The 27,964-nt window shown below is 45.0% G+C and overlaps 1 protein-coding gene across 1 annotated transcript; it reads right to left on the bottom strand.

Annotated features, from left to right (window-relative positions):
• Positions 1-3,209: 3,209 nt before the first annotated feature.
• LOC128733923 (mucin-5AC-like) lies at positions 3,210-19,722 on the bottom strand. Its single transcript, XM_053827801.1, has 6 exons — positions 19,451-19,722; positions 19,189-19,393; positions 18,677-19,128; positions 18,345-18,613; positions 9,727-10,807; positions 3,210-9,657 (listed from the first exon to the last, which is right to left on the bottom strand). Exons 1-6 carry the CDS (start codon positions 19,705-19,707, stop codon positions 3,210-3,212), a joined length of 8,712 nt encoding a protein of 2,903 aa, XP_053683776.1. The 5' UTR covers positions 19,708-19,722.
• Positions 19,723-27,964: the final 8,242 nt, after the last annotated feature.

Raw genomic sequence — 27,964 nt, 5'->3', positions numbered from 1 at the left:
CGTAAATCTTGTACCGTGACATTCAGCCGTGCCATGCGAGCAAAGAGCCATGGCAAAGATCTTGAGAGAAAGTCAGACGGTACGGTACGGTGGTCAACACACGATCACGATCACGACCGAGAGACTGGTAGATACAAAGTTATGCCAAAGACTTGTTGAGGACAGACCGACAGACAGACAGACAGACGAAAAATAAAAGATTAACAAGCACGTACCCGATTAGGTTAGGTTGGGTAGGAAATTGCTTCCTAGCCAGCAAGCCAGCCAGCCAGCAGCCGCACTGAAAGCGATACCTTTCTTGATTTCTTGAATCGTGTAATATTTCATCTTCCGTACTCTTCTTCTTCAGCTCAGGACAGGACCAGACTAGGTTAGGTTAGCTTCCTGTCCTCTGAACTTCTCAAGGCGAGCAAGTCGCGCCTGCCTGCATCGTCTCCGCTAATTACTCCTATACACGATGATGATGATGACGGTGTGCGGTGTGATGATCGCTCTAAAGTTGAACTTGTTTTGCAGGAAATCGAAGTAAATCGATCGCTTAACGTAATTAAAAACCACCACACAGTCCCCGTCGCGTGCATTGGGTTGGGATGACCTTTCTCGGACGTTTTTTTTTTTTTGCAAAGTCACTCACATCACAACACAAGGTTTAATTAAATTGGCCGGTTTTTTCTTCCTCTTTAATCAAATGTATTAACATTTCATAATTTTAATATTAATTGGAACTCACGAAGTGAGGAAACTTTTAGACAAAAAGTCACTAACTTTATGATGGAATGGAATCAGGTCGCGATAATCAAATTAAACGTGGGTATAAACAAAACACGTTTCCATGGTTTTTTTCTTTCTTGTGGTTGCTCCATTGTCAAGCATTGTCATTCATTATGGTTTAGGTCGGTACAATAACAATAACAGAAGAAGGTGAAATAGATTTGAGTCGAAAACCCCCCAGTGCCAGAGGCTACTAGATCGCAATGAAAGACCCTCCCTCCAGCCAGGTGAATGTTTGCCTCATAAATGCACAAATAATAATTACCGTCTATTTGGGGTCCATGCTCCATTAGGAGGAGGAGGAGGGCGTAAGCGTGACTTCGCTTATCGGATTCTGCCTAATGATTATGGGTAGCTATTAGGTTTAGGTACCTAACTAATTATTACGCAAAGCAATAATTTTTATCGGTTGACATACTTTTGTGATCGAAGCATATAATTTACGTACGGGGATAAGCCTACTCACAGTTTGACAGTAGTTGATTTGGTTGCTTACTTCTTTGACCGAGGCGGCGGCCGGGCGGGCGGGCGTCCTTTCGGTTCGTTCAGCGGTTGACAGTGTTGGCAGGTTTTTTGTCGTTCGGATATTTGCAGGCACTTTTACACTTATGATAATATATGCTTATGAAAATGACACCATAATTCTATGCGCAAGCATTCTAGCCGGGCTGGGTGTATGTATAAATAAACATGTAATGTAAATGCATGATTGTGATGATCGGAAAAGCAAGGTTGTTTCGTGGCCCGGACAGGACCGGAAGGAATAAAAAAAAGTGTATGTTTTTTCAGATTTAACGAACGCTTGTTCCAGTGTTTTCTTTTTCTGTACAAAAACAGTGCTAACAGCTTTCTCGCCATTCGATTGGTAGTTCTTACTACTTAAAAAAACTCACTATAAAACTAGAAACTATATACAATCCACTAAATTGGGCGTGTGTGTGTTTTTAGCTTTGCTTAACATGAACAGTGTGTTGTTTATGTGTTTCAGAAGAAAAAAAAAGAGAATAAAAATTACAGAACACGGCAATAAATGTTATTTACACAAACGATTCACGATTTTCACACTGAGAAGCAGGTGGCTGGGAAATAAAACGTCATTTTATCGAATCGTTCACACGGTTAGATAAGTTGTGAAGTTATAATAATACTTGTATAGAATGCCTAGTAGTACCTAACCTAACTAAACTAGTGTCACTACATACTGTAATATTAGCTACTGCGCTAACGATTGCGGCATCTTCGTCTACGTTCTGATCACGCTTGCTGCGATTCTGCCTGCCTGGAGTATTTTTCTCAGTTTGAGTAGCATCACTGTAACAATAAATATTTTCTTCTCATTTTTTCGTGTGTCATCTTCTTCTTCTTCTGGGAATCAATCAATTGTGATTTCATTCTGGTTTCGTTTTTCTCCAGTCAGTGTTGCCTCTAAGCCACTACTAACATACTTTTTCTTCTTCTTCTTATAGACTAGCGTTACGCACAGTTCAGCTCTACATATATTTCAACCAAAAACTCTCTTGTTTGTTTGTTTATTTTTGTTTGCGTAAAATTCCTCTACACAGTTTTTCAACAGAAACAGTTTACAGTGTGAAAGTGACGGTTTTTGGACAGTTCTTCACAGAAAGTGCATCGGAAGCATACAGAGAGAGAGAGAGGGGTGCGTGCACTAGTATGTGTGTAGGTGTGTTGGTGAAGGAAAAACAAATCGAACAACAAACGAACTGTAAAAAAGCGGTGTGCGTGTGTGTGTGCGCGGGCGTGCGGGCAATAATATTTATAATTGCAACAACGACAGCAGCGTCAACCGAGCAGGCCAGTTCTTCTGTCATTCATTGGGTTCATTCTTTTCTTCTTACTTGATGACGTACGGGGTTTTGCGACTTAATGGCTAGAAACGGGTGAGTAAGTACACACAGAAAAACAATACACGCGGAAAAACAGGGAAAGGAAAAGAACACCAGGATTTTCTCGAGCTTTGGTTAAAAAAGAAGGGGAAAGAAACCACACGTATACAAACACAAACACACATAGAAAAAGATAGAGAGAAAAAAAGAGGGAAAGGGAAAGTTCAGTAGCAGAGAAACAAAACATAGCTTTTTCAGCGAGAGAGTACAAAATAAGCATGGTAGTAAAACGTGGTCATGTTTTTTTTCGTATTCTTTTCTTCAAGGGGGTTAGCAGAAACAACAATAAATTAGTTAAACTCTATGGCATCTCGTTTGCTTCGTTCGGGAATTACAGAAAGTAAAATTAAAAACTGCAGCCGGACCTGCTGCGGTGGGGAGACCCCGCCCCAGCCCTAGCAGTCCTACCCTGGCCCTAGCCCGAATACAGTCAAACGCGCCGGGAGGGGATAAAGTTAAAATATGCATTTGCTACTGTAAAACACAGGCGGGGGTGGAGGACCACCGTTTTCGATCCGCTTTCGAACGGGGGTTTTAACTGACCTCTCCGGCACGCCGGAAGAAGTACGCCGGTATGCTGCGCGCTCCGTAGCTTCGCTCTTCGCTTTCGCTGTCGTTGCCGTTGCCGTTGCTGCTGCCGCTTCGGTCGCCGAGGATCTCCCGATCCAGGCTGGCCGCCTCGAGCGCCACCGGATCCTGGTCGCTGGTCAGCGCCCGGGTGAGCTCGTCGTTGTCCAGCTCGGGCCGGTAGACGGGCGAATACTGCCGCTCCTGGCGCTGCTCGCCCGACACTTCCCGCGTGATGAAGTCCGGATGGTAGAGCGAGGACAGCGGAATGCTGTACTTGTCGTTTTTGCTTTCGATCTTCAGCTCGTGGGCGTCGAAGTCCGGCGTCAGGACCGGCACCACGTACTTGATGTTGAAGTCAACCTTCGTGATCGGGGCCTCCGTCGTGGTGGTTGTGGTGCTCGTCGTCGTCGTCGTCTTCGTCGTCGGGGTCGACGTGGTAGGGGCAGGCTTCGCCTGCTTCTTAGCGGTCGGTTTCGGAAGCGGCACTACCTGGATGTCTTTGGACTTTCTGTGGGAGGTCGCACCGTCACCAAAGTTAGAGCGCAGTGCTACCGAGGGGACGTACTTTCTACTGGTGCTTTGTACTTTCAGGGTGGTGGAGGAGGTGCTTGGAAGCGTTTCAGTTACCTGTTCGGTGACGACAGCCGGCGCCACCGCCGGTTCGTCTTCGCCGGAGTTTTCGTTCGTGTAGGTGAAGTCCAACTGCGGTCGGTAGACAGTGGACTTCGGTCGTTTAGTGTATCTGCGTTTGGTTTCCACGCTGGGAATGACCAACGATTGGACGCGCTCCTGCGGAGCGGTTAGTTCCGGTGCGGGCGTTGTGGTTGTGGTGGTGGTGGTTGTGGTAGAGGTGGTGGTTGTAGGAGTGGTTGTTGTCGTTGGTTTCGGAGTGGTGGTCGTAGTCGTGCTGGTGGTTGTCGTGGTTGGTGTTGTTGTCGGCGCAGCCGTCGTCGTTGTCGTCGGTTCATCCGACGGTTCCTGGAAGAAGAATTCAGCCGGAAGTGTGTACTTGTGGACAATCTGTGTTGTGGATGAAGCAGTAGTCTCAGCTGCGGGTGTCGTCGTGGTAGGAGCTTCCGTAGTCGTGGTTGTCGTCGTCGTAGTGGTCGTCGTTGTCGACGCAGTCGACGAAGGCTGAACCGGAACCGTTGTTGGCAACTCTTCCGTGTAGTAATCTGTAGTTCCATCCTCCTCATTCACGGTGCTATCTTCAAAATCTACTATGCGTTCCGTATCCGGCTTAACAGATGGTGTAGTTACCTGAGTGTAGCGTTCCGTTTCCGCAATCAACGGTGTAATAGTCACCAATTCCTCCTGTCGCGAACGCTCCGTTGCTCCAAACTCGGCACTGGAGATCCGCTCGATCTCCACCCTTGGAGCAACGGTAGCTTCCTCTTCCTGTTCCTCCAGATTCAACTGTGTCGTTTGAACATCCGGTTTGCCCGTCTTTCCTTCCTTATCGCCGTCGAAAAGACCTTCCAGTGGAATGGTGGAAGTCTCGACGTTGAAAATACTATCGGCAAACACTAGCGTTCGACTTTTCTTCTCCTTCTCTTCGACCTCAGTCTTGTTCCTCGGTTCAACGAGACGAATGATGATCTTGCGATTGATTTCACCCAGCTTCTGCATGACCGGAATCTCGTCCGGATTGCTGGTGTTCTTCGTGTAGATCTCCACCACCCGGTGGATCTCGACCAGTTTGTCCGTCTTGTTCGCCACCGGCAGTTCGATCTCCTGCTCTTCCGTGCGGTAGATCTCCGTCGACGACGGCATCGATTCGTTCTCCTTGTCGATCGAGAACACATGGTAGAGCGTCGTTGGTCGGACCGTGGTGGTGGACGTTCTACTACGTTCCTGCAATATATTGACATCATCAATATCGATATTATCATTAATGGTGTAAATTGTGTCGGCCGTATTGAGTGTGGTGTACAGAGTTTCATCGGATGCTGTGTAGTATTCGGTGGTAGTTCTGACTGTATTGATTGTATCTTCGTATGAAGTAGTGTTCTCCACCTCGTTCTCGGTTAGGAGTGTTGTAGGTGTGCTTGTGGTTGGTTGTGACCGTGACCTCTGCACGACCGGCAGCACCGACAGTATGACCGGCGTCTGTGGTTCTACTACGCTAGGAAGTGTCGTCTCGGGTTGTTGTTGCGTTAGCTCGGTTGTTGTTAGTACCACCGCCGGGTTACGGTTAAATAGTGACGAGAGATTTGTGCGCGTCCGGCTGCCACCCACCGGAAGAGAAATCGTGGTCAGATTCGATTTTCTCGTTGGTTTCCGGGGCTGATAGCGCCTGGTAGGCCCGGCAGCTTGCTGTGACTCACCCACACGCTGAGCGGTTGCTTTCTCCTCAACCTCACTTGGTCCGGCTGCCGACGCAGACGACGCCGTCGTCGACCGCTGTCTTCCGAAAACTGGACGACCTCTGGTCGTCAGCGTAAAGCGCGGCTTAGCCGTGGAAGCACCAACGGCGCCACTCGACGCACCAACCGCCGCTGTTCCATTCGCCGGTTTATACCCTCCAACATTTCCAAACGGCCTCCTGGCCCGCGTCGTAATCGCCCTCACCGTCGTGGTCGAACCTTCCGGTGGTTGATTATTCTTAAAAATAAACCTCGTATTACTTCCCGGTCCGGAAGCTCTGGATCCTCCGGATCCAATAATCCTCGGTCCCGGTCTTCTAGACGCCGTAATCACCTCCCGCGAACGTCCACCACCTACGGTGGGCTCCTCCTCATCCACATTATTATTCCCACTTCCGACGGGTCCAAACAACCGCTTACCATGCCTCTGAATCTCATTCTCATCATCCTCAACCTCGCCACTGTACCGTCCCGTCACCGTCGTTCCATCCTTCTCCTCCGACGAGGCCGAAGGCCTCCTAATCTCCGTATAACCTCGCGTACCGGGTCCAAACCTCTCTCCGCTGTTCTCCTCCTCCAGCGTGGTCTTCACATCCGTCTCAAAATCGGTGTAAGCAGCCTCGGTGGTCGTAGTCGTCGTCCTAGCAAACAAATTCGGCCTCCTCGGCAGCAGTGCCGAGGTACGGTTAACGGCCTTACGCTCCGCGGCCGGCTTCGCAGCCGCACTGGTTCCCTTGTCGAAGGAATCCTCAAACGATTGTGGCCGTGGGGTTCGATTAGCACCGACGAATGCCGGTCGACGACGTGTCGGTGAAAGCGGTCGACTGGAAGAGCTCTCAACGTCATCCCCGTTAGCGCCGGCGGCGCTCGAAGCTGCCGTCGTCGAACGAGCCGAACCCAGCGCGGGTCGTCTTCGCGAAGCGAGGAACGACCGTACGGTGGAACTGGTGGGTTGCTCCTGGTCTTCACCACCGCCGAGCGGTGCTTCTTCGGTTGTGCTGGAAGCACGTGCCCGTGCTAGCGAAAAGGAGGGACGACTTTTCCGGGAAGGGATGAATTTCTTCACCGTGGACACTTCCGGACTCTCGGTTGTGGTGGTCGTGGTGGAAGCACCGAACTTTTTCCGGGCGGCTGTGAAGCTTCGGGCAGGGCTTCGGCTGGGGACTACTTCCGATTCGATCTGTTGATTGTCGCTAAAGCGTGCCGCTGCCGTTAGAGGGTTGACGGGACGTGTTCTAACGCTGACGGGGAGTTTTCGTGGTGTAGGAGCTTTGTTCAGGGGGCCTTCGGTGGAGGGTTCGCCTGTAATGACCGTGGAAAGGAGGTCTGTGGTTTCCTCCGAGTCGTTGCTTTCTTGGGATTCCGGGAGTTGGCGGCGGAGGAGGTTATCGCTGCTCAGTACGTCGTCGTTCGTTAGGAAGGTGGATTCGATTTCGTTGGAAACATCGGAAAAGACGGTCGTGTGATCTGAGTTGCCTACGGCACTGTCCGCGAAGGTTGGTTCAGCGGTGAACGGTTCGACGGTGGTTGCCGAACGGGTGGCAATGCTTTGGGATTCCGTGGTGGTGCGGGTTGTCGTGGAGCGGAGTCTCAACCGGCGGTTTAGCACGGAGTTGCGCTCCAGGTTTGTGCGAGGAGCTTCCTCGGCCGGTTTTTCGGTTGTGGACGAGGGCCGCCGGCGGCCAAGACGGCGTCGCGTTACGGTTGTGGAAATTCCCGGTGTTTTCTCGGTGAAATCTTCGCTTTCGCCTTCCGCTGGTGCAGGGGAAGCCGATGACGTGGAAAGTGTTGGCCGTTGACGCCGCTGGAAGGGGGATGGTCTTCGGGAGGGCTTGTCAGCCACTTCGCTTGCAAGAGCGTTGGAACTCTGAGTGACGGCGAGTTTTCGCGGAGTGAACTTAGACCGAAGGGTGGAAGCTTCGTTTGCTGTTTCCGATGAGGCAGCCGAGGTGGACGTTCGGAAACGTCCAGGTCTCGTAGGTCGCGAGCGACCGGGTATGAAGGTCTTATTCGTATTAACTTCCGACAACACAACCTTCAGCGTTGTTCCACCAGACTCCGTAGTCGCCTCCGGCGACGAGGTTCGACTTCTCAACGAGGGGAACTTTCGTCTTCCTGGAGTTGTGGTCTCTACCTCCGCCGCATTAACACTGTAAACCGTCGTAAAATCATTAGATCGTTCCAGATCCGCAACGGTAGTTTCAAACGCAGCGGAGCTGCGCTCCGATCCAGTCACACTTTCCGTCGCCATTTCATTGACATCTTCTGCCAGCCGATTATCAATCGTATCCTGACTGGGACTCTTCACCGTCGTCGTCGTTGTAGTCGTGGTCGTCGAACTTTGCCGAACGATGTTCGTTATTGGTGCATCATGAACAGTTCCTTTCGTCAGTTGAGCTTCCTTCTCCTGAAGCCTCCTCGCATTCAGCTCATTCCTATTACTAAACCCATACTGCAGCGCAGTTCCCAGCGTAAGCAAAATCCGCTCCTGCGTCTTGAAAAGATCCTCATCGATTTTGATAGTTTTAATATTATTCAGATGAACAACCGGGGAGCCCGTTTCGACTTCCGGTTCCTCGGTCGTCGTCGTAGTGATAGTCGCGGGACTAGCACTCGATCTACCGCTATAGAGATTAAAATTCACCCGCCTCAATGAAGCCCTAGCAGTTGATTGCTCAACTGGCTGCTCCGGGGTGGTGATTCGTTCGGTAGCACTACTACTACTACTGCTACTGGTGGCCGTCGCTTCCGGCACACGGCTAGAAGCACGGTTCAAAGAGAAACGATTACGCGCAAAAGACTCGGACTGCGGGCGACGTGGCTGTGCAGACGTCACACCCGAAGCAACGGCAGCAGTCGCCTCGGTCGAAGACGAAGGAATGGAAGCTGAAGATCGCGAACCGGACGGTTCGCCGGACGCTCCGAACCGGACGCGACCGCGGAAACCCCGTGGCCGCGTTGGTCGTGGACTCGCCGGCTCGCTGCTGGCCGAATCGCCGGCGCTACCTACCTCGTTGCTGCCGGGATTCGACGCAGCGGACGGACCGGCGGCAACACCAATCCTACGTCTAGCTGAAAGATCAAACCTTTGATCATTGGCAAAACTCACCTTTACCGAACGAAGAGTGGTGGATTCTTCGGGCGCCAAAGTCGTCGTCGTTGCGCTGCTCACAGGACGACGGGTTGGCCGCGTGCGACGAACCGCTCCGCCGAACGGACGGGGAGCGGCTTGGGTTGGGGTTAATTGACTATCGGATTCCTGCTTATTAGTGACAACTTCTAAGGGACTTGCTGTGGTGGTAGTTTTCCTAGTTCTTGGCGAAAATTTGAAAATCGAGTTAGACTGTTCTTCGTTAGTGCTGGACAGCTTTTCGCTGCTCGTCGAGGGGGTAAAGGTGGTGGTGGTGATCGGCAGTTCGGTCCCACCGGTTGAAGCAGTTGTCAGCGCGAGCTGCTCTTCAACCTCCTGAACTCTAGGATTTACACTATCACCGCTAGAACCCACACTACTACTATGCACACTCAGGTCCAATTCACTAACACTACTACCAGTAACACTTTCACCTAGGTTTAGTATTGTGGTTACCTCGTTGGTCTGTTCGTTCTTGCTACTATCTACGGTCACCGTGTCATCCGTCGTTAGGCCGCCGTCGGAGTCCGCCGACGAGGAGGTCTTACTTAATTCTAGTTCTGAAACAGTGTCTACCGAAGCGCTCCGTTCCGGGGCTTCCGTCTGAATTGAGTCTGTGTTGAGGTATTGTATGTTGCCTGTAGATGGAGTAGTGGCTGTCTGTGGCAGAACCGTAGCAACCGGCTCCGCCGTGGGGGCCTCGGTCGTGCTGCTACGTTCTACGCTAGCGTACTGTCGTGTACTGTACGTGATGAACTGTTCTGGTGCATCGGTAGTAGACGATGTTGTGTAAATTGTTTGGAAATCGGTGGAGGGTACCAATAGAGACGAATCAGTGCCTACATCATCTTTGTCGCCTTCCTGCAAGCGATTGAACTGCTGCACGGTAGCTCGGCGACGTTCGATGGAATTGTACCTAAAACGGAAAAGACCTTCCATTATTCTCAACTTCCAAATCAAAAAACTCCACAAAACAATCACTCACCGACTCGGTACTCGTTCAACCTCCTCCAAGGGATCTTCCGTTGTCGTTTGTCGGAAGCGATTCCGATTTACCGTACTGTATTGCTGCACCGGTGCAGCCACATTCTCGTCTTCATCATCCTCGACACTCTCCGGCACAGTTGTCGGTCGTTGTCTCCGAATACTAACGTATTTCGGACTCGAAGTAGGCCTCCGGGTGGAGTACGTCGAAGGTTGATTCTCCTCCTCCTCATTGTCCTCATCATCAACGTCCCCATCACCATCCCTTTCTTCCGCCAAATCATCCTCAACCTTGGTTGGCCGTTGCCGGGTCAACGTAACATACTTCGGCCGTTCCTTGAAAACACCCTCAAACTCGGGCAACTGTTCAATGCCCTCATTTTGCGGAGCAACCCGACTATTGGTATTCCCATTCCGAACCACCGACGAATACTTATTCTCAGTCGACCCACTCTTATCCGTTTGCGTAAACGTCAACGCCGGACGGAACTTCTGCAGCCCATTTCCAGCACGACTCAACACCCGCTCGTACAAACTCTTACTAATCGTCGACGGAGTCGTCGAAATCTGATCCGACTGCTGGGAACCCTTCAGCACAACGGAACCATCTTCCTGCGCTTGCAGCTGACGCTCCAGTTCCTCAATCCCACCAACCTTCTTAATCAGTGCAATCAGTTCCTTAATAACTTTCGGATCCTCTTCCGGTTGGCTTTCCTCTTCCACCTCGTCCGAGTAGTCGAACTCGATCGTCGGTTCGGTGGTGGTCGTCGTTGTGAAGGCTCGGTTGTAGAAACTGTTCCGACTGGTGGCGGCTGTGACGCGTGCTCGCGGTGCCGGCGTGGTCGTACTGGTTGTGGTGGTGCTGGTCGTCGTTGTGCTGGTGCTAGTTGTGGTGGTTGATTGAATGTTGCAGATTACGTTGCGAGCGTAGTCGCAGGAATCCGCTAGCTTGTTGAAGACCAATCCCGAGGGGCAGGTGAACTGATGGGCTACCAAACCGAGAGCCGGTGCGTCCAGGCACCAGAAGTATTTCTTGCAATCCCGGGGGTGCTGGAAGAATCCTTCGTCCGTGCACTTGAAGTCTGGAATGGGAAAAAAATGTTTGATCATGTGAGTTTGGTTGGAATGATAGCAGGTTGAGTATGAAATTAGTAATTTGGTACGAGAATCTGCTAGAATCTATTTTTTTATACTAATTCCAGACCCTTAGTGTTCTTAATTTTAAGCGCTTCGCCCATACTTTTGCTTATTTTCACTGTACGGTTGAAATTGCCTCAAAAAGTGCACTCAATGCTTGCAGTTCTAGATTATTTTTACAGAAATATTATAATTGAAAGTGAAAGAAAAGCAGCCGATTGACGAATTCGCAGTTAAACGAGGTTCGTTGGCCAACGACTGGTAAGCACAAATCATTTTCCGTGAAAATCTTGTTCTATTCCATCATACAAGGAGAAAACGCCAATAGGCAGCCAGGAGCGGGGAGTTAGATCTCTATTGAGTCCAGAGGCGTTCACACGGTCTTGAAGAGATGGAAGCCGTCAAACGAAAAAAACGAAAGATTGACATAAACAAAACTGATCTAGTGTTCCATGCGTGTGTTTAACAACGACGGGAAAAGAGAGTTGGATACCGTCACGACCCCAACCGACTGGGGAATATTAAATGTAAAGGAACTTTGTTGAACAACATGAATCCTGAGCATTGGTAAAACTGTTAAAGAGTGATGAAACCTTCGGCAAAGTGCACAGTGGACGCGTCCACGGTAAGAATGGAATTCAGATGAAATCTGGACGATTACAGTCGAGTGGCGGAGATGAGAGCCGGCATTGGCCGTATCATAACGTACATATTTAACCCTCAACCTTCAGTAGATCAATCGGGAAACTCAAACGGATTGAGTTTCACAAATTCCAGTGAAGGACTATTCCTTTTAAAATATCGTCGTATCGTCCTCCAGATCGCTGTTATTCAAACAATTTTAAGTAAATTGAGACGTTCAACCGCCAACCGCAGGATAGGTGATCTTTCCGGAATCATTCCAGTGCAATTCATCGTTGCCACGCTCCATCATCCACCTGCAACCTACTGTGATGCGCAACACCTTTCGTTGAAAAACCCCCAATCTTCCGCTTATCCTCCGCGAGCGTAACCCATGTGTCGTTACCGTAGAGGACTATCTTGTTCGTCTCCTTGGCACCTTTTCTCCGTATGTTTTGTACTATCACAGCTGAAGCTGCCACCACATATGTGGCCAACATTTTTCGTACCATGAGTCTCTCATTCACATATCTCTCTCACGCTCAAAACTTCCACCCATTTCCCAAGACTCCTCTGGGACATGTTCGAGAACAGAACTCGTATGAAATCCATGAAGTGAGTGACCTGAACCGAACGATGACAGGTTAGCGGAGTTGGAGTTTTGTGCTGCAGTGTTACAACAAATACAATAATGAAATTCTACCATGAAATGTTACAACGACGAAAATCTGTAATAGGATTTTATATTGAAGTTTTTATATTCGAAGTTTTAGGCTAATAATGAAGTTTAATGAAAATGTTACTAAACTATTACAAATTTAACGAATCAAAATCTAGAAAAACCAAGATACAAAACAGAGAGAAATGAAAATAGAATGTAAATATTATCAGTTAAAAAAAGAAATATTAGAATTATATTGGAAAAAGTGCCCAACAACTATCAGCTGCTCGCAACCTCTTTTAGAGATGACTAACAGCTCTGTAGGGGGGGGGGGGGATGTAGTGCGTATCCTCTTTTAACCATTGTATCGTCCCCACTCGTTCATTGCTGAAGCAGCTCAACCCGTTTTTGGGTCGATTAGGCACACTTTGAGTTGGTGGTCGGCTAAAACTTGCCGCAGAATAGTATCCAGATTTCCACGAGCGATAACGGCGGCTATTGGGCACAAGTGGACACAATCGTTTGACATCCATTGCAGGTGCGTCAGGTTTGCCCTGAAGGAGTTACTATGGGAACATGGATGTTCTTAGTTTTCGTGGATCAGCTGAAGAGGAACATAATTGAAATGATAACTGTTATCGCTCGTGTAAGGCTGGATAGCCGTTCGACACCCCATAGTTGTTCCAGGCAATCATTCTTTCTTGCGAAAGATAGCAGTCGCAGCATTTCGTGGTAATGGCACTTCATTCGGGAACCCGTACGACACTCGCTCAAATCCGGTAAGAGTTCTGGCCTTTAAATGGTAGAAGCAGGGATGGAAAAAAAAAATCGCTTCTAGCGATGAAGAACAGAGGAGCGATCAGATTCAGATTTATTGAGATCACTAGGGGTAATTCGGGTATCCAGCTTTCCACGAGCGATAATGCCGGCTGATGGGTCCAATTTTCTAAAGGACACAGTTCGGTTTTGACATGCAATGTAGGAGCGGTTACTACGGTTTCTATGGAAGCCACTACGGTTGTTTGCCGGTTGAGTGGAAAAATGTAAACATTGTCTAGTTTTCGCAGATCAAAAGAAATTAGTTATACAAAAGCGCAGTTTTGTGGCTATTCTTTGCTAAAATATTGTCACATTGCCCCAGTGCAAAGATAACTTCACACAATGATAGCTAAGAAAGCACAAAAATTCGCTTCCCTTCAACTAAATTCCTTTTCGGCTGGTCTGCGAAAACTAAACGATGTTTACATTTTTCCACTCTACCAGCAAACAACCGTAGTGGTTTCCATAGTAACCGCTCCTGCATTGAACGCCAAAACCTGACTGTGCCCTTCAGAAAGTTGTACCCATCAGCCGCCATCACACTCGAGGAAAGCTGAATAACCGACACTCCATGATTTTTAAGTTATGGGCTGGTTTTTACAAATTTTCCAATGCATCTTGTTTACACTTGTTATTTCTTACGTTTTGCGTCATTTTACAACCGCCGAAGTCCCGTAGTTGTTAAAGCAAAAAACCAAACATAACCTATCAGCATTGAAGAAACAGACCTTGTAAAATTTCGCAAGTGAAATGTAAACATATTAGCCGAAAAAAATTGTAAAATTCTATACGATCGGTCGTTCACCTCGAGCTAGCAGAGGAACTCACTACTACCCCTTTCTTAGACGTCTTGAAACGACTTGTATCCCGTCGAGGACTACCTGCTAATATCCATTCCGCTTCAGTGGCCTAAATTCCAGGGTGCCAGTTACCACCAGCTCCTGAAGACTTAAATTGAATGATCCGTTTACATCGGCTAAGATCGACAGTGTAACGTGGCCTCTGGGAGGCTGCCGTAAACTCTGCAAAGATGTCACTCATCCGAGTTTTCGGTCAACGATATGTTATATAGTATAACAAAGGTAAAAAGTTTTTCTAAAAAAATGATTCGATGACAATAAGAACAAAAGAGCGACAATAAAGTTAGAAAAATAAATAAAAACGGTATAGGCATGTTGTAAAGGCGACGAAACAATGAGGAAAGGAACTAAAATATTACGGGGAAATGAAAAAGAATGACGAAAATACGACTTAGGGATGACATAAAGTCAACAAAAATACGGTGAAAAAACGAAAAATACGTTGAAATAAAAGACAAATATGCGGTATTAACAGTAATCAAAGGCAGACAAACATGCGGCAAAATCACTACAGGAGGATGACAAAAAATGGCGTAAAAACCACGAAGAGACGCCAAAAATATAAAAAAACGACGAAAAGACAGCAAATATGTCAAATCAGTGAATGAAAAGCAAGAGATGATAAAGAAAAGATAAAGATGACAAAAAGGTAGCGGAAGAACCATGGAAGGGTGTCGAAATTGCAGACGAAAAAAAAGACAACGAAAGCAGCGATGATAGAAAGAGGAGAAAAGGCCGAAATAATGTAGATAAAGCGACAAAGATCAAGACACAAGACAAAAGAACGACAAGAAGGCGACTAGAATACAACGAAAAAAATCGGCTGCGATAAAAAGCCGGCAAAACACCGAAAAGATGATCGAAAAGTGACGAAATGACGATAAATAGGTCGTTAAATCAGTGACAAGAACCGCCAAAAAACGATGACAAAAAGCTACAAAAAATATCATAGGAAGCAAGCAAAGAAAAAGAACTAAAACTGTATAAAAGATTCCAAAAAAATAGAAAAATGTCAAAAAAAAATATTTAAAAATTGGAGAAAAATTGATAAATGTCAAAATGAGGCTGAACAGACACTAAAACAAAAGATACAAAAAGAAAATTTAAAGACCCCAAAAAAGCCTAACGGGCGTTAAAACCGAAAAAATGTGTTTGAAAAACAACAACAAAAAAGTACAAAACCGAAAAAGACGACAAAAACAAAAAAACATTACGCCAAGATGTCAAAAAAGCGACAAAAACGCTAAAAAAGACGAATAAAACTGAAAAAGACGTTGCAAATACACAAAAAACTCAAAGAAAACTAGCGTTTTTATCGCTTTTTACAACTTTCTTATGTTTTTTCAGCCTTTTGTCATTTATCGTCGTCTATTTTTGGCGCTTGTGGCGTTTATGTCATCTTTTCTGGCGGTTCTGATCGCTACTGAAACGTCTTTTCACCACTTTTACATCGCCGTTGGTCCTTTGGTACTATTTTTGCTGTTTTTACGTCATATTTTCTTCGTCTCTTCGTCGTATTTTCGTCTCTCTTGGCTTTTTTAGTGCTTGACTGACGTTATTTGGGTGTCTCTTTGATAGTTTGCCGTTTTTTGGCTTTTGCTAAATTTTCATTGCTTTGTCATTTTGTGTCGTCGTTTCGGTGCATTTTTATCCGTATATTTACATCTTTTCGAAATTTTTTCGTTGTTTTTTATCTCTTTTCTATCTGTTTTCTCTATATTTTCCTCGTCTTTTTGGTGTTTTTTCGTCATCTTATTGACAACATCTTTTATCTTTTCTTTCCTGACTTTTCTAGACTTTTCTAAAAATCGAAAAATGCGAGCATCACGAAAGATGAAAGAATTTGAGCGCTAATAGCTTAGCGGTTTCCCGATCGATTTTAAATATTTTTGCACCAATCAATCGGAAAAGCTTCTACGCATCTACACGAATAAAGAAAACTATTGATTTTTAAGTGCGCACTATTGCACAATTGGAAATAATGAAGCCTTGTCCATCTAGAAATCCTAGACGTCATCAAAGTGGTACTGCGTTTTTACGCTTCGACTTATAATTCAGTCAATTCCTAATAGATTTCCAAGCTATTTACACCAATAGATCGAAAAATCGAATTGGAAAATATAAAAAACTATTAATTTTCAATGCGCGCTATTGAAAAATTAAAAATAACTCTGACTCGGTAGTTAGACAGCAGTTTCTTCAACTCTTCGTCGAGGTATAAATTCTTGCTTCGTGATTGGTTGGAATAATTTACAATTATGTTCGAATAAGTTTTGATACAATTCAGAAACCAACTCCTTTCTCGTTGATTGCTAAATGGCTTGATAATTCCTTATTGTGATGAACCACCAACGGTAACACGAGCGGTGCCGCAGCAATTTTAATTTCAATAATCGTCACATTGAAAACTTGTCTGCCGTGAAAGAGTGATAGCAATTAAAACCAAGTTAACACCAAATTAAACACTATTGACCGCAACAAATGCGCAGGAAAACGCATTAAAACTAAACCCAATGTTTTGTCGTAATAATTATTGCTGGCCCAATAATGTGATCAGCGGAGAACAACAATCTTTTATATCTTCCTATAAACAGTATTTGTTTTAGCAGTTTTAGTGACATCTTTTGCATCTTCATATAAGAATTTGTTCTTAAAAGAACGGTTTTCGGTAATTGATGAAACGTAGGAAACTTGGAACTTAGGGCTTTTCACTAGGTTTTCTTTAGCAACACAAATTTATCCATCATCAAAGCGTGTAGCGTATGTAGCGTAATTTTTCTTTGGCAGCAAAAGGTGAACGGCTCACTGGTAACTTTGCTCTTTTGTTAGACTGAAATTGAAATGCTACATTTTCTTCAACGTAGATGATGGAATGACGGACCAAGAAAAATAGGCGGAACCTATTCTTGTCGCTTGATCTGGTACATAACATGAGGTAAGCCAGCGAACAGCATTATTCAAACGCTAGCTGAGCTACTGTCAACATCGGCTGCTGAGGAAAGGAAACTGTTGAAGCTGGATCTGGCTGCCGTGATGGAATAATTAACTGCGGAAGTGCTGCTCACGACAACAAAAGGACCAGAATTATCCCACGTCGCTTACAGCTGGCCACCCGGAATGGTATTTCATCGTGACTCATGACTATACACGAACATCTTCGTCGATCGCATAGCAGTGCTGTGGCTTTCCGGTTGGTGCGTTCCAACAAGCCGTGCCTGGTTTGTGGTTATCGGTACTCCAATTTACCGAAAAGAAAATTACGTTAAGTGCGTAAGTGCAAGTTTATTGCAAGCTGGAGTTATGGTAATCAAACTATCGGTCCTTTTAAGGACCACGCAACAATTGAAGAGTTTATTATATGTTCTTGTCCAGTTAATACGTAATAACAACGGACGGAAAAAAATGAATTTTTCGCCGTTGCGGCGACCAACAAATGGCGGAAATAAGTTTTCTGGTCACGGACGACATTTTCTATCACTTCCAAAACGTCTGCAGCTTGTAAATCAGTGTTCTTCTTTTGTAAGCCGCAGAAAAGTTTTGCGTAAAATTTTTAGCTTTTTGAAAACTAGCGCGTACCGTGTACCGATTACCAGAGGAAAAGCATTATTCAACGTAGAAACGTAGTGTTTATTAGGATGTCCTCTCTCCGGGGAGGCATAACATTAAGCTGTAAGACTCCTCGTTTTTCGACCAATTTCTAAACCTTTATTACATAGTATTACAAAGGTAAAAATTGTTCTACTTTTGGACAAATCGTCTAGTCATTGACGAATAATACGAGATTCTTCTTTACGTGGGCATTCTACCCCTAGCCCGTCTAACTGAAGATGTATTTAAGTGTTCTACGCTTTGATTTCAATGACTCTTGCAACATTTTAATCTCTGTTGTTCTTCGAAAACTTATGTAAACATGGGCAACGTAATAAACGGCAGACAACGGCAACGGCAGAAGAAATAAAAACCAAATCTCACAGATCCAAGTTATTCAGATTAGAATGTTATACTGACGCCTTTTGTTTTATTGCCGCTTGGTGGATATGATCCAACATTAAAAGCCCAAATAATCGTTTGGGAAAAAACTAGAACGTCAAGATCGATTTGGCTCTATTGATCTATACGAAAGAACAAAAATTTTAATGACATTGAAGCAATAAACTAAAACCAATTGCTCAGTACTAATTGCAATTTACATGATCGAAGATGCAGTGCTGCATCTGGCTATAAATTGGATGCTAAATTGGCTATAAAAAAAACAAAACAAATTGAAACGCGCCAAGTTCACAGAATTGATGAAAAGAAAATGCTTCTTGAAGAACAGAAGTTAATGATTCAGCATTCGAGCATTTATCGTTCACGCGAAACCCCAGTGATGGGTAATTCCAACACAGTAAAATCCGCAAAACTTCCGGATCAATAATGTATCGTAATGTAACTACCAATATGCATTCAGAATAGAATTCTTTGTGACGTTCGTGACGAAGTGCAGCACTACTTCAAAGTAATCAGTTCTTCAAGGCTCACCTGCTCCCGGATCCGGAGTTGTCGGTGGTTGCGGGGTGGTCGTGCGTCCTCCGATGTACAGCGAACTTCCGGTCGTAGTACTGGTGGTGGTCGTCGTCGTAGTGCTTTGCGGTCTGCTGTTCTTCCGTGGCTGCGAGTTCTTGAACGATGACTTGATTTCGTTGTTGTTGTCGGAAGTGACACGGTTTCGGGAGCTTGCTCCCGATCGACTGCGCGATCGCGACGGTTTCCTCGGTCGACTCGGTGCAGCGATGTCGTTGGCGCCGATGCTACAAATAAAAAAACCGTAGATTATTACCAACTAGAGGTTGAGGTTAGGTAGCGAAACTTACTCTGTGCTAGCAAGCAACGTTTCCTTGGCAGCCTCGATGATCGGATACGGCCGCCCGTGGCAGGTGCCACGGAAATCATCGTTATCGATCGACCAGAACATGATTCCACCCAGTCCGTTTTCCGCTACGTATTTGGCCTTCTTCCGAGCGATCGCTTCATCGTCGTAGCCAACCCACTGGTTGCCCTTGAACGCGTACGGACCCATTGCGTTCGCGTTCGGCTGCACCACGGTCCACTCGGGGTCGTCCTTAACGGCGGTACAGATTTCGTAGTACGCCAGATAGCCCTTCTCCCGGGTAGCGTCACCCTGCTCACCGGGACCGTCCGCCGGCGAACCGATATCGGTCGCGTCCGGATTGTACAGAGTGTACGATCTACCGTAGGTCGGGATACCCAGCACCAGCTTGTCACGATCTGCACCGGCGTTCAGGTAGAATTTGACGCTGTAATCCTGCGGGATTCAGGGTGAAAATTAGTCCTGAAGAAGTGTCTGAATTTGAGGAGGACTTACAATGTTAAGTTCCGTGTCAAAGTTGTACTCGGAAGGTTCCTCCAGGGAATACAGTGGCGAATGATGGTTGACCGCCGGTTCGTAAGCACTGTGGTAATCGTAGGTCAGCATGTTGAACCAATCCAGATATTTGTTCAGTTTAGCAATGTCGTAGCCTTTGTCAATGTACTCCACACCGGCCGGAACGGCCATTGTAAGCAACAACCTAAAAAGAAAACATCAAAGTTAGATTAGAATATCGGAAAATTTTTCGGTACCAAACCTTGGACGTCCGGTTTTGGACGATTCCCGTTCGAACTCCTCGCGGAGTTCCTGCACCAGTTGGGCGTAGTTTTCACGATCCTTCGGCTTCGAACCATCCCGGAACGCCGGGTACTCCCAATCCAAGTCCAACCCGTCGAAATGATTCTGACGCAGGAATTTAATCGAATTCTTCACAAACTGCGCCCGTCGTTCCGAATCGGCCACCAGCGGAGAGAAGCGTGCCGAACCCTCGTTCCAACCACCGATGGCAAGCATGGTTTTCAGGTTCTTGTTGTACGTCTTCAGACCGGTGAACTTGGCGAAGCCACCTAAAATAAGCGAAAGGAATTTAAGTATTAATCCACCCATAGAATCAGAATTGACGGGGTCTCACCTTGTTCGATATCCTGATACTTGTCGTAGGGTTTGAGGGCATTCTCCTTGGTGAAACCACCGAACGAGTAGATCAGATGGGTGCACAGGTACGGGTTGATGTTTTGCGGATTGAACTTAGCCGTCCCCGGCCGGTACACGGACCAGTTGGTGTAGTAGCAAACGACCCGTTGGTTGCTCTCCGATGCCAACGCCGCGCCGTGATTCCTGCCGGAGGAACACAGCGCCAACGTCGTCAGCACTAGAAGAAGCCATGTTGCCGCTCCTCGGTGAAGCTGCAATGGAAATTGAGAAAAAGAAAAAACAACGCACGTTAGACACGAACGATAATTGCGCGGAAGTTTTACTGCTATATAGCCAGATGGCGTGAAAAGTGGTCATTAGTGAGACTGAGTTTATGAGTTTTCCCTTCGGCGCGCCCCTCGCTCGGTGCGACCAAAAGAGATCAAAATTTTAATTCCCTTGTTAGACCCCGTTTGGCGCAGATTTCTCTCACGGTTCAAGGAAATGACGCAACCATGTGCAAGATCGGTTTCTTTGTCTTTGGTTGAAATTGATAAATTCGGTTTGTTTCATATGGTTTGCAGCAATTAGGCATGAAATTAAAATTTTATATGCGCGTAAATGTTGAGTTTTCAATCACTCAATTTACCACCAACTAAACAAAATATTTATTCCGGCTTTTTTTTTATTAGTTTCCTCATTATGCTTATTACATAATTGGTAACATACTAAACTTTCAACAGAACATATTTTCATTGTTCAGCGAGCAAAACGTTTCGGTTTTTCAGTTTTACGGCCATCATGTTGTAAACAAATAGTTGCAAAATGAAAAAAAACAGCTCCTGTTATTTAAGACCGATTCAACCTCATCGGGCACGTGCACCTCGCACTGCAAGGGTCTAACCACAACACGATTGGCTAACGTGCACACAATCCTCCAACACACACCGGGCGTGAGCCCCTCGAAAGTAATGTAAATCAATAGTATTGCTGCAATCTCCGGCAAACACGCATGCCATTACGCTGACCATAAAAGATCGTCATAAATAGCGGTACAAATCATAACCTAGAAAAAAAGCGCAACTTGTAGGTACACCTCCTATCAAACGGACGCTAAATGGACAACCACCAACCGAACCATGAACCATCATTAAACCGGCATTGGGCGGCGATGCCCAAAATAAACGGCAACGGCCCTTCGCCTTCGGGCCGTAATGAAAAACAAAATTGTTGCAACCATGGCAGCAGCAAAACAACACAAAGCGAAACAACATGACAACCACCCACCGCCGCTGGCTACCGGCCACCGGCCTCCTGCGATCATGTCGGACGAAATGAGCCGTGCGAAGTACGCGATGTTAAACAACCGCCCCCTTATCAACGCCGCCATCGTTTCTCCTTGTCATCATCATCGTGATGATTGCCCAATAATGTTGCCCTTAGTTTAAATTCTGACTGACTGCTGAAAATATGGCAAGTCAACCGACATTTGGCGTCTTTCTTTGTATCTGTCTGTCTGTGGCGGCTGTGGTTTAAAATGGTGAAATAGTTTATCGGTCAGTCGGTCAAATTTGCGGTAACCTGCATAATAAAAGTGACCTTTTTATTGGCCGGCTCGGAGATAGCTAAATTGCGCATTTACTATTAGCGAACAAGGGCGGAGCAATAGTTTCCCCTTTTATAGCGTTATTTAGAGCAATCAGCTGAATGAGTAGAAGTAAATTTCGACATACATTTTATCACCAACATTACAAAACTGTGTTCAATTAACGTTTATTGACAGTTAGCAAGCTAGTAGATCAAAAGATAATCAAAAACCGAAAGCCGAGATTGATGAAAACAAGCTAGAAGTATCTAGAACCGTGCATCGAGCTATAAAATGAGCCGGTCTGTCGACTTTAAGAAGATAGTAAACTCATTTCGGCACAATAAATACAAAACACGGCATTTTCAAGCATATGAAACTGTCGAAGTTCGCAAAAAAGTGTCTAGTTTGTCATTTTTACTACGCTTTTTCTGGCTTCATCAGTTCATTGCGGAAATTAGATCTAGAGTTTTAATTCACTCCGACGGGTCCACTCTTAAATAGATAATAAACCATCGAAACGTGTCGAAGCGAATTAAAAACACTAGTACGAATCTCCGTAATAGACGTAAATTGCCGCCTTTTCCCGAACTTCAACTTATAAGCCATCGAAATCAGCCCATCGATGGGCCCAAAAAGAAGCAATACAGAGCTTTAAACAGTACTGAGACTTCAAAATTCCGTTCGATTTAGGGTATAAAACCGAGCTGCCGGGTTGCTTTGGAAATAACAGTTGAGCGATTTACATTAAACCTAAGCTTGGCATCAATATCAACGCCCAGGGTGTTGATATTTTTTGCTCTCTTCAGTTCCTGACTATTAATGTTGTGTTGGAACAATATCAGGCTGACAGTTCAATGTAATATCGAACATCATAACCTGACGCTGCCATGAGCCGATTCTTACGACAGCAGTTAACGAAAATTTCCGACAGCTTTTACAATCTACAGCAGCCTTTATTGGAGCGAACGGCATGGTATAATTTTAAATCATTCGCGTACATTTATCTTACCCACATTTATCCATGACCCAAAACTAAAGTTACGTCGTTGAAGTAACAACAAAAAAAAGCAGAGCGCCCATGTTGCTGCCCTGTGGTACACCCCATTTGTTACCGAATGCGGAGGAAAGACTTAAGTTGAGCTGTACACGTAGTTTTCGATCGCTTAAGTAAGAACTTAACTAACCGAAAACATGCGAAAAGGTTGAAAGTACCACCCCCTCTGGATACTCCGGAGGTGGACGAATTTGGTGCTGGAATTCATCCAGCAGGCGATCGCTGTTGTTCAATTCTGTTCTGTTCCTCCTCACGAAAGATCTTATACGGCTGCACATCATCTACTGTTGTCAATTTCAGCAAACTGGAAACCGGCAGTAAAAGACCATGACGAACCGCCTCTTCGAAATCCTGGGAATAGCGATAGGCAATAAAAGCTTCGACAGATTCTACCCCATTCAAAACCATTTTGTTCTGTGACCAAGTTCCAAAAACGACTCCAAAACTCATCCTCCTCTTGTCTCGACTGAGGCTTTAAAGGAGGGAAATCTTGCGATATTTTCCAACAAAAATGCGAACATGCTGGGAATCAGTTTATTGTTGCGCTCTTGTGGGAATCACCGAAGTTGATCAATCGCACTACTTAGTCTAGGAGAAAGAAAAATTACCGTGGAAGAACTGATCAGTCTAACCAAAGGATGTCAAAACATGAAGGCCCCCAGTTTAGATGACCCATTTAACATTTATCGAATTCAAGCAATTGAGCCACGGCTCATTTGCTTTTTGGTTAAACTGTTCAATAGATGCTTGAAGTTTGGACGCTTCTCTTCAAGGTTGAAACTGGTTAAATCTCCGCCTATTTTCAAGAGCTCTGAACCCATCAGATTCTCCTAGCTTTTCCCAGACTATTTGAAAGATAAAGGCAAAGTCGAATTTCTCTAATTTATCGATGCGAATTGTGTCTTTCTAGCTAGAGGAACATTTTGAATCCCGCAAAGAAACATTCATCATACATCAACTTAATCGAATTGTCCCACGGGACCCATTGTCCGCATTGTCCGCAACCTGGGACCCATTTTGTATAACATATGTACGCCCAATGTTCCTATCTCCCAGCGGTTGACGTGTTATCACAGTTTCACAGTGTTATCACAGTCCGTTGAGCAGTTCTGTACTGTTGTTGCTCAGCTCGACACATTCGCACCCAGTTTACCGCAAGTCTATCGAGTACTCCTCTGGATGTCTGCAGTACACGTCTCTGTTTCCATCGAATCCTTGTAACGTAAACCTACAGTTGTTGAACGGATTTCTTATCTTGAAAGTTCCTACTGTTAGCGTCTTAGCCTGGTTTTATTTGCTATTGGTTCACTGTTATTGCTTTCGCGGGTATATTTAGGATATATGTTCTAGACCGCCGATCATACTTGGTTTTATGTTGGCGTAGTTTGCCGCTGAAAGTCTTGAAGGAAGCACACTGAATCTTCAATGAGCTGGGTTGAAGTAGGTCGATCAACTCCTGACGTAGCATTGGATTGTGGTTGTTGATCAGCAAGATTAGAAAGCAATTCGGTGGTGGAACGTTCCTTTTCATTTTCCGCAGCAAACTCATAAGTATTTCTGGCCTCCGGTAGAGCTTATTCAATGTTTCCATGATATGTGGAATGGATGCAGACAAAAGCAGACGACTTTTAAATGCTTCCGCGAGCAGAATTCATGGCGTCAGTTTATCTACAGATTTCCGTCATGTTTAAGAGCGATCAATATAAAGTACACCGGATCTACGGATCCCAGCTGAACTGTTGTAACTGCAGCCAAAAACACGGCAAAATGCCAAAAAGAAATCGCAAAGCAAAGCTCTGGGCTTAAACGTCCTTAAGAACTAGACGCTTCTTTATCGACAGACTTCGCAGCCGGCTGTTATGGTACACAAACTTTAAAAAAAGCACCGAATTTGGTAAAGTTTGCCGAAATTTCAACAGCCGTTCGGTAAAAATGTCGATAGTGCATATCGACGTTTTCGGATTTTTAGTAACGTTTGGTAACATAAAAGATAAAATATTTTCCCCCGAACAGTCGAAGAGGCCGACGAAAAGGTAACAAAAGAACGATTTAGGAGCGACGAAATGGCAGGAAAAATGATGAAGAGACGACAAAAATATAGCGAAAACGAAGAAATGGTAAAACAGCCGAAAAAAAACCAGCAAAACACACAAAAGTGACGAAATGACTCTAAAAAAGTCGCCAAAAAACATGACAAAAAGCTACAAAAAATATCATCAGAGGCAAGCAAAACAAGAATTGTGCAAAAGACACCAAAATAAATAGAAAGATGCCAAAAAAAATAATAAAATCGCCGGGAAGGATTTTATTAAATGACAAAATGATGTTGAAGAGTCACCACAAAAGAAAGGCAAAAGGAAAATGTAAAGACACTAAAAAAACTTGACGGACGTTAAATATTCTACAAAACAAAGACAAAAATATACAGAAAAACGGAAAAAGATGTTTTAAAAACAGCAACAACAACAAATTGCAAAACCGAAAACGACGACGAAAACCAAAAAAAAACATTAGAAAGATGCAAAAAAAGCGATAGAAACGCTAAACGAGACGATAAAACCTGACAAAAACTGACGTTGGATATATAAAAACCTAATTTAATCCACCTAGTGGTGAAAGGAACCTTTGTTATATGATCTTATCCGTATGCATTGTGTCGCGGCCTTTAGACTGGAGCTTCCTTTCGTGTAAGCTATTTTTAAATAAAAACTGCATAAATCAAGTTGAAAACAAAATTTGGCACCATGCATTTCTGTTTCGTTAAATTCTTCTTTTAGTTAAATTTTAAATTTTGTTAAAATTGGTATTTTTCTGTCCACGTGGTATCTGGATGGCCCCTCAGCTGTGCAGCTTTAAGCTGTTAAGACCCATCATAAGCAACAAGTATGGGCCGTGAAGTCCTCATCATGATTAATTGGAACGCTTGTCCTCGTCAAACAAATTCTTTCACGCGCTTGATTTTCTCAACGAGAAGAAGATCGACATTTTCATCAGCACGGAAACCCCTCTCAAACCGAAGGATAGCGTCTCTACCTTAAAGGCTCGTAACTTTTAACTTTTAACCGATTCTGGGCATGGAGAGAAAGAGAGAGAGAGTATGACCATTACTGTGAGACGCAACGTTTTCTGCCGCCTGCTGCTTCGACTTAAAAGTCACCTAAGTCTACACATCCATCGATGGACCGACCGAACCAACTGACTTGGCGGCGAACAACAAAGTATATCATTGCGGGTGACCTTAAGTCCTAGGACCAAGCAGCACAAGGTCATCCTGATGACATATTTTAAGGCCAACCGCAACAACATGAATCTCCAGATCGGGGGTTCATTCTTTTCCAGATAGCCGGCTGATGAACGTAATCTCGGAGGTCTTCGAAGAGTTGTCATCCGATCAAACTGGAAAGATTAACAATTAACCACGATGAAACTGCCATCTTGCCAACTGGGATGAGATCGTCGACGACAACATCGATCCCAAACAGCCTCTGGATAACAAGGAGAAGTTGAACCAGATGCCGGTATCCATCCAGCGAGCGATGGCTGTCGCCCGTGACCAAGCGGTCCCCGTTCGACAACAGCAGGTGAGCACTTCTCTCCAAATTAAGCCTCCTCATCAACGGATCTTATACGATTGCACTACATCTTGTGATGCCAATACGGTAGAGGACCGTGATCAATCGCCTCTTCGAAATCTTAGAAATAGGAATTTTTAACAAAAACTCCGACAAATCCCATCTCATTCAAACCTATTCTGTTACATGACCTCAAGACGGCAAAACCCTGCTCTTGTCTTATTATAAAGGGTGTCCACGGTAAAATTGCAACACACTCAAATTGCTCTAACTTTTGAACAGTTGGTGGAAATTAATTAAATCTTTGCTTGGAGAAAACTCAAAGTGCATTGTTGATACTGTGTGAGTGTGGGTTATCAAGTGCGCAAAGATTTAAAATTAAAATAAGAATCTATCACATCGTGCCTTCGGTGAAAAGTTGGGAATCCCAAATTTGAGGATCTCTAGTCGCAGGCCATCATTCCAGTCAGCACAGTAGTCTCGGAGGTCTTCGGAGGGCTGTTATCCAATCGACTACCTCGTTGGGTTCAAGCTGACTGATCCCGCAAAAAACGAAGGGCACTCAACCCCGGAGAAACTACTATCGTGTCAACTGGGTCGAATTGCTGCGTATCTGGATACCCCGGAGGAGCCTGACCAAGTGAAAACCAAGTGGTAGCTCTGTGGGGTAATCCAGGAGCGGATTCAAGACTCCATTCAAAATAATTTTAACTCAGGTCTCGTCGGAAGTTTCAGCGAAAAAGTAATTATCTGATCACTGCCAGTTGATGGAGTCACCATCGGGTTGCTCGGTCCTAGAGGAAGAAATAATATGGGTCTTGCTGAAGGGTTTAAAAAGTCGAAGGCTCCCGACTTTGATAATTCAATTTAGTGTTGTGCTTAAGAACTTACTCGTTCGCTGTTGTAACTAAATTGTTCATATATAGCAATTTCCCTTGAATACGAAAGCTTAGTCTGGTTTCGAGAGCTTTGAACTCATCAAGTGGCTCCTTGCCCTCTCCAAGCGATTTAAAGAATCAACCCAAAGCCGAAAATTCCTTCATGTAGGCACTGTCAGAACGTTCCTCACTGTTCTCGGTAGCAAGCTAATAAGTATTTCTGGTCTCCTGTAGAGCTCCAGCAGCAGGCAAAAGCAGACGACTTTCAACTGCTTCTACTGCAACTGAGTTTGACAGATTTATTTCGTCTTCACTTCACTCCCGTCTGGTATTGCAGATGGCGTAACTCCAGGTCTTGTTACCGGAAACGAAATTGTTCCCGGATGCTAAACAGGGCCGAGAAATGTAAAAGTGGCGCTTTTTAACGAAAGGGAGGGGTAGACCATTTGCAAATCACTTGCTTAATCGAGGGATACTCTTATTGCAAATCTATATTTGAGTTGAATATAGATTAGACAAAAGCCGAAAGACGAAAAACTAAAGACCACAGTCGAAAGACGAACGTCGAAAGGAAAAATCAAAAGACGAAAGTTAAAAGTCGAAAGACGATGATGACGCTCTAAAGATAAAAATCGACAGACGAAAATTAACATACAAAAATTGAAAGCTGAAAGTCCAAAGTCGAAAGACGAAAAACTTAATTTGAAAGGCCAAAGTCGACAGACGAAATCGACAATCGAAAATCGAAAAAATCAAAAGCCGAAAGTCAATAACCGCCCGAAATGTTTTCGATGATTTTTTTTGAAGGATCTACTTCTCTATTTGTCTATTTCTATTTCTCTGTGACATGATGTTGCCAAGAAGCTCGGCATTTTACAAAACTACGCCCCAAATCAAAATCAAAATTGCAAAAAACTAAACTCACCGTAACTATTTCTCCAGCGTGCGTGATCCAAATTCGCTTATATTGTTAAAATTTTTGCGTGAAAAAAATTTCTATCCCACTTTACTCTACTTATTTGTCATATTTTTAACGCTAAAAAGA

Source organism: Sabethes cyaneus, chromosome 1 (genome assembly GCF_943734655.1).
Source record: "Sabethes cyaneus chromosome 1, idSabCyanKW18_F2, whole genome shotgun sequence".
NCBI classification, from domain to species: Eukaryota; Metazoa; Arthropoda; class Insecta; order Diptera; family Culicidae; genus Sabethes; species Sabethes cyaneus.
The sequence above is the reverse complement of the archived record's forward strand: the minus strand, read 5'-3'. Positions and strand labels throughout refer to the sequence as shown.

Coding starts and splice junctions, on each gene's coding strand:
- LOC128733923 (XM_053827801.1), bottom strand. CDS start 19,707: ATGCTTGCCATCGGTGGTTGGAACGAGGGTTCGGCACGCTTCTCTCCG. Junction 19,394..19,450: donor TCCAAAACCGGACGTCCAAG/GTTTGGTACCGA, acceptor TTTTCTTTTTAG/GTTGTTGCTTACAATGGCCG. Junction 10,808..18,344: donor AACTCCGGATCCGGGAGCAG/GTGAGCCTTGAA, acceptor TTCCCATTCCAG/ACTTCAAGTGCACGGACGAA.